Genomic DNA, 6,819 nt, shown 5'->3' on the forward strand with positions numbered 1-6,819 from the left:
AATGGAAAATGGAGTACGCAAACCGAATGCCGGAAAGCCATACGCATTGAAAATGCTTTGCGGCCGTGTCAAAAACATTCGCCGAATGCAATCGAATGGATCCAAAGGTAATTGTAATTAATTTGCTAGAGCAAATGAAACTGAAAACGGAACTAAAATGGCAACAAAGCTGTAATCCGAACGCCACATTGATGTGTGCACGAAATTCCGATTGTTGAATTGCCGATTCATTTCGACAAAGCCTATTTGGCTTTTATTCGGTTAAAACTAAATTGAAACTAATTCGGTATATAAGCTGGATACTGGCAAAACTTCAAACAGAAAAACATTCCAGATTCAAGGACTTTCAAACCTAATTATTTGTTCATTAATCGAATAAACACATGTAGAGGAATTGGAATGGGCTTTATTGATCCATCCATTATTCAAGCTCACTGTCTAAATATACCAAGTCGATTCGTTTGATAGCTAAGATATTCCAAATTTATAAAACGAAAATTATCTGACGATATTTTCGCTTCGAATTTGTCACAGCAACAGGGGGAGGTAAAAAAAGAAAAACACCTCCAAATCGAAATCCTAATAGGCATCCCGCTGGCGAAGTCGCCGATTTCGCTCCTTTTTGTCCAAGTACGTGATCAGTGAGGATTTGTTGGGCACCGTGACCAGGACGGGCAGCAGCTGCTGACATCGTTGCATCATGGTACGAAGCCTTTTCACCGTATCGTAATCGATGATCACAATGCCGATATTGGATCTCCTGTAAACCGTGAGAAAGAACTGCTCCACATCCTCCTGAGGCGTTTCTGTGGAATGAACATTGTATCAGTCATTCCAATTCACGTCCACCTCAAAACACACCGCTCTCCACCATCATATAGTTGCGAAACCTGTCCTTCTGATAGCCAACGCCACACAGCAAAAAGCCCAAGGTCACCTCCTAATTGGTATGGATAAGAATGAGTGATGCACTTTAGGCCATCTAGTGGCTAACCTACTGGACAAGCTATGATCGCAACTCGCAGAACATTCGGATCGTCCACAAATTGAACCAATTGCCATTCGGTATCGCTAGCATCGCTATCACTGGCCGATTTTCCACCTGCTTCGGCCAACATTTTCGCTTCCTGCTTTTCCGTTATATTCTTCTTTCCATCCTTGCGATTGGGTGCCATTTTGATGTACACTTTTTGAGTCTCTGCTCCCCCTGTCTCTGTTAAAAAAAAAAATTTTTAAATAGGACAGAATATGAAGGGGTTATAAGATTACACAATTGTTCCCAACAAATGTGGTTGAAATCATTCGATCATTCACTTTACAGCATACTAGGGTTGCCTAATTTATTGAAACCTTCCTAATTTGGCTCGAAGGAGCGAGCTCGCCCCTCATTTCGATTTCCTAATCGAATCCAAGGAGTTGAAAGCCAAGCTGATGAGCTTTTGAGTGGCTGCCTTTCCGCGCGGGGAAGCGGTTTTATTTTTACAACTTTTTAATGAGTTTTCAATAAAGTAAATTCGGGCAGCTTAAGTCGTAAGCCAGCGGACTCAATCTCAATCTCAATCGCAGCGACTTTGCACACATTGTTCGACCTCATTTCGGGTGACAAAATTAGTTTTTTATTTGAGTTTTATTTTAATTATTCAGTTTGGGCGCCTGCCTGGCTTTGGTTTTCTCTGGGGGCGAACGAAGCCCGAAATGAAAATTCAATTATGACATGAGTTTACATATTTTTGGCCTGTCCCTGTGTGTGTGTGCGTTCCATGGCCTTTGAGGACATTTTGTGAAAATGCTAAATGTGTCTTTAAAAGACTTGGTGCCCTGGGAAATATCTTCAGACTTAATTTCGGCTTATAATTACTCAATAGCTTGCCAAACTGTAAGCCCCTGTAATGCACTTAGCTCACTTAATTAGTCAGTTTTGATGTGATTGGCATACAAAACTGTTAACAATGCTGGCCTATAGTGTATGGAGTTTTGCCTGAAAATGCCATAAGCCATCCTCAATGGGAGCAAGCACACACTTGCCACCATCGACTTAAACGTAAATGCGATGTACCGTACATGCCATATATGTATGTATGCAAATCCCTGGCACATCAGACAATAGGCGAATTATAGCGTTTGGAGTGAATAATGCGTTAACAACCAGGCAAGGCCAGACCAGGCCACGCCACATCCAACTGAATACTGACTATGTGTATACATATCCATCTGTGTTCGATCCGGCATTGGAATGCCAAAGATATGTGCAGTTGGTTTGGCCCGGCAAAACGCAAAAATGCCACATTCCCCGCATGTTTTCCGTTTTCCGGCTGCCAGTCTGTTCGCATGGCAAGCAATCCCAGCCAGAAATCAAAACTTCATTGAATTCAGTTGAATCGTCAGTGCAAACAGGGAGCAAAATGAATTTTGCCATATGAGTTCGGCACTTTTTTTCATCCCAAATAACTCATTACTTTGCTTATCATGTTATTGGATATTTTTGCAAAAAGCGTATTAATCCTGCAGTTGCTTTGTGAATAAAAATAGGAAATGCCAGTGGTTTCATTCACTCAAAGCTTGTAGAGATTGTGGTGATATTAAGTGATTTTCTTGTGCTAACAATTTCCATAGAAGTTGCCACAAATGCCAGTGCAATTTTCAGTGCAGGCCGTGTACTTAATTATTTACTGAACATTTCCATCGCACTGTTTCTTTGCCGAGAATTGCATTGTTTTCGAATCCACGCCTGATTGGAACGAGGAATTCTCATTAAGGACATGTCTGTGGTGACCGCTTTCTCCGCGCTCTCCCTCTCTCTTTCCCTTTTTTTGCTCTCTGTCTGTGCATCTGTAGCTGTATCTGCATCTGTATGTGTGTGGCAAGTCCTTGGCCGTGCGGTCTGTTTGCCATTGGAAAAGTTAAGCCTGCTTGGCAGACACAAGCGCACCCACACAAACAGCGATGCACAGATGCTGCACATTCGCATTCACGTCCACATTATGTTGCGAGTGTCGAGTGTCCTTGCCGCACGGCTCATCCCCCCCCCCCCCACCACCCCCACAAAGGCAGTGCAACTTTAATAACAGCACAAATTGCGTAAGCCGCCAAAAACCATTAATAACTTTTCGTGTTCGTGCACCTGCAAATGGCTGACAAAGGTGAATGCCAGCTGAAAGTTTCCATTTTCCCATGGTCCACAGTGCGTATGTGTGATATGGCAGCAGCTGTTGCCTTTTGCTTTAGCTTGTCCTCGTGCTCTGCCTTTTAATTATTGATTCCCATTGCCATTGAAGTGATTAATATTTTGCGAGCAGCCAAAACGTGGCCGCAGGACATTCGGACCGGACATTCTGTTTGAACTCGGAACGAATGTCTCTGGACTTCGGGCTCCACCACTCGATTCCACTCAAATTCGCACCGGACCACTGGACAAGTGGACAAGTGGACGGATGGACCAGTGGAGCAGTGGCCAGAGGCTTCCCAAAGCGATTGCCACTGATTGTTTTATTTCGCTCCATAATTGCATTTTCTTGTCACGGCTGTACATGTACATCTGCGGCTGTGTGTGTGCTTGGATGTGCCTCAGTGTGTGTGTGTGTGTGTGTGTGTGTGTGAGGCAATACTAGCGCACATCGGCGCAAATTTGCTCAGAGAGTTGGACCCACATTTACAGTTCCTCCAATTGAGTTGTTAAGCGTCTGTCAGTGGGGAAAACAGGTTAAATAATTAAAAAACATGTTCGGTGCGTCCGAGGGCAGTAAAAAAGATTGCTCTGAAACGTACTAAACGATACAAACGTCAGCTGTGGCAATTTAAAAACTGTAATATGCCATGTTTATGCATTAAATAAGTAATTGTTTGATTGAAAAAGTTATATATAAGCTTATATATTTATAATTGTGAGCCACAATATATGTTCCTATTGATCGCATTTTCCTTACTTCAAATTGATGTAAAGCAATAAGCAATTGTGCTTTAATTAGAAGTGATTTGATTGAGTAGCTATCTGAACTCTTTGCTAGATACTTTATTCCATATTCATGTGACGAAAGAAGAGCCATCGCAATTCATGGTTAATTATTTCCAACTTAAACAGTGCCTAACTGTTTCCAATTCCCGCTGATCCGATCCATCCATCATGTGGTGGAGCTAGAAAAAATAGAAGATGTTGCTGAATTGCGTAGTATGCAACAATTTGCTCAACTCAAATGACACTGGGAAATTGGCGAAACTTTGGCAAATTTAATGCATACACAGGGAGAAAGGGGTGAGCAAATTAATCATAATTATAACCAGGACAACAAATTGGTTGTTTTTAAAGCCAAGGGGGATGCTACTTTTTGGGCACTCAGTTTTAGTGAAATAATTGTGCAAATAAGGAGACAAACTTTGGCCATTTGTGAGCTTGATATTATTTTTTCTATGTATTATTCGGGCTTTAGCCTTAGGCATATGTGCGAATGTGTATATTGGATATCGGTGTGCTCATTTTGGGGCGAGGAAAAGGCATCAATCTTCCTCCATCATTGTCAGTGGCCGATGACGATGACGAAACAAGAGCGCCAACAAATACAGCATCCCCGAATCCGAATTGCCAGAACCCATTCCACAGATTTTCCAGCCACCCACCACCGCCCGCTGTTTCCCTTTCACATTTCTCATTTCCGCAGCGAGCGGCACAAAGTAAATGAAATATCATCGTCCCGCCTGTCATTTCATAATTTTGAAAGCCCACGCCGAATATTGCCAGTTTGTATATTATATTCGCACATATTCAGCGAACAGTCGACTATGTGTCATTATATTTGCAATTCGCTCTTCCTGTTTTGTTTGTCAGTAGAGCCGCCGCGCGTAATAAATTAATTATTCATTTGCCATCAACAGCAACATCAATATTATTTAATATCTCCTTTTTATTTTTCGCCACGCAAAGGTGGAAAAACATTCATCAAAATTGATGGGCAAACGTAAAGGGAAAAGGGTCGAATTAGCGTAATATAAAGTACAAAGTAATGATGAGGAAATTAAGCCAATACTCAGGATTAAAGGTGGGGAAAAAAATAAAATGCAACAGATTAAATACAAACAGGATATGCCGGAAATCCCTGAAGTTGCACATACTTTCCATATAAGTCAAACTGAAAGCACAATGCCAAGCCCAATTTAAATCCCGGCTTAGAAGAAAAACTTCAGCATGAATATTTCAACTGCTGTTTGACCAACTAAAACGGTTTTGTTTTGATGGATCGGACCTGGACTCATCATTCTAATGCAATAATTCACTCATCTGTGTGCTGGATGCATAAACAAATTGAAAAACTTCGGCCCAACTTTCACTTTGCACTTCCCGTGTTTTCCCTCCCGCATTTCCCCGCTCCGCTTTCTTGGTGGAAAAGCGCCCAAAGCCACCGCAGGCAGAGCTGTCCCTGTCGCTGTCTCTTTTCCGTTTTCCTTTTTTTTTACCACCCCCCAGCCCGCATTTTCCACAGTTAAACACACACACACATGGGGTAAAGGGGGGTGGGAAAAGGGCCACCAGGCCCTTCCGAAAACAACTTATATTTGAACAGTTTTACGGAAAAAGTTTTTCGCAGCCAGCTCGAAAGTGTGTTTGGACAGGAGAAACCGCAAAAAAGGAGATGACGGAAAAATCCAAAGTCCACAAAATATGAGACGAAGGTCTAATCCAAGTAGTTGAGCGTTTCATTGGGCTTCCACGTTGTTTTCAATTTTGTTTTTATGACGAATTGGATGCGAGTCGCCTAAATCTGCTGCTCAACTTAAACCATACAACATTTTCAAATGCAGATGAACCAAATAAATGTAAAAAATAAAAAAAATCGAAAAGGCGACGCAGCAAACCAATTCCAAATGAAAGTTTTCAGGGAAGTCTTTGTTTACCTGAACAATGGAAAGTAAATTCTGGTGCAAGCATACAGGCATCTCAAATTTTAGACAGTTTATTAAGTTTGCCGGAAGTTTCTCCATCCCGCTTCCTCATTATTCCCTCGCTCGCTTCCTCTCTCTCTCGCTCTCTGTCTTTCTTAATTTAGGCTAGCATTTGTGGCCCAAACTTTTTGGGATTCCTCAACTTCGTTCGCTTAGAACTTTGCGAATCACTTTCGCTTCGTTTGCTCAAGTTTGAGAGATGATTATTCAGAGCTCACAATAAGTCAGGTTAAATAGCAAATTTAAATATTTGTTTGCGAGCGCTCCTTCAGTTGTTTCATTTTGCAAAGGCTAAAAAGGAATTCCAAATCAAACAGAAATTGGCAATTGCTTGCAATCACTACACAAATATCGTAGGAGATATTCTGGTTTTTCTGTAAAATGAAAAGATATAAATGCAATATCAATATACAAGCAACCTATCATTAAGACTTTGTTAACCAATGTTTAGTTTCGTTTACTGCTAAATAACATGAAGCCCAAAGGAATTGCACTCAAATATTTACTAGTAATAAACAAAAGACCCACAATTTCTTTCGTTCAAAAAGTGGCTTACTATTCACCTAAACCTGTTGGAATATATTCCAAATATGAAATAGAAAATCCGCAGTTGAAGCATATTGTCAAACGCGTAACCGTTTTGTGGGCTCCTGAAAATGAAAACAAATTAGCCCGGGCATTAAAATGCAACTCACACAGAGCCGGTTGGCTAATTGAATTGTTTGCTCCACGCCACTCCACCTTTCACATTTTCCACCTTTTTTTTTTTTTTTTGTGTACGCCCCGTGGCCAGACTTTTGGCACTCACTGTGCGCCCGGCACTCACCTGACAGGGCAACATTTTAACGTTTTCGTGTGTAATTTGAAATTTTGTTTACGCCCGAGCTT

The 6,819-nt window shown here is 41.5% G+C and overlaps 1 protein-coding gene across 1 annotated transcript; it reads right to left on the reverse strand.

Moving 5' to 3' along the window:
* Positions 1–386: 386 nt before the first annotated feature.
* On the reverse strand, positions 387–1,175 carry LOC117147697 (V-type proton ATPase subunit F). Its single transcript, XM_033314683.1, has 3 exons — positions 999–1,175; positions 862–940; positions 387–806 (listed from the first exon to the last, which is right to left on the reverse strand). Exons 1-3 carry the CDS (start codon positions 1,173–1,175, stop codon positions 580–582), a joined length of 483 nt encoding a protein of 160 aa, XP_033170574.1. The 3' UTR covers positions 387–579.
* Between the last annotated feature and the right edge of the window lie 5,644 nt (positions 1,176–6,819).

This window comes from Drosophila mauritiana, chromosome X (genome assembly GCF_004382145.1).
Source record: "Drosophila mauritiana strain mau12 chromosome X, ASM438214v1, whole genome shotgun sequence".
NCBI classification, from domain to species: domain Eukaryota; kingdom Metazoa; phylum Arthropoda; class Insecta; order Diptera; family Drosophilidae; genus Drosophila; species Drosophila mauritiana.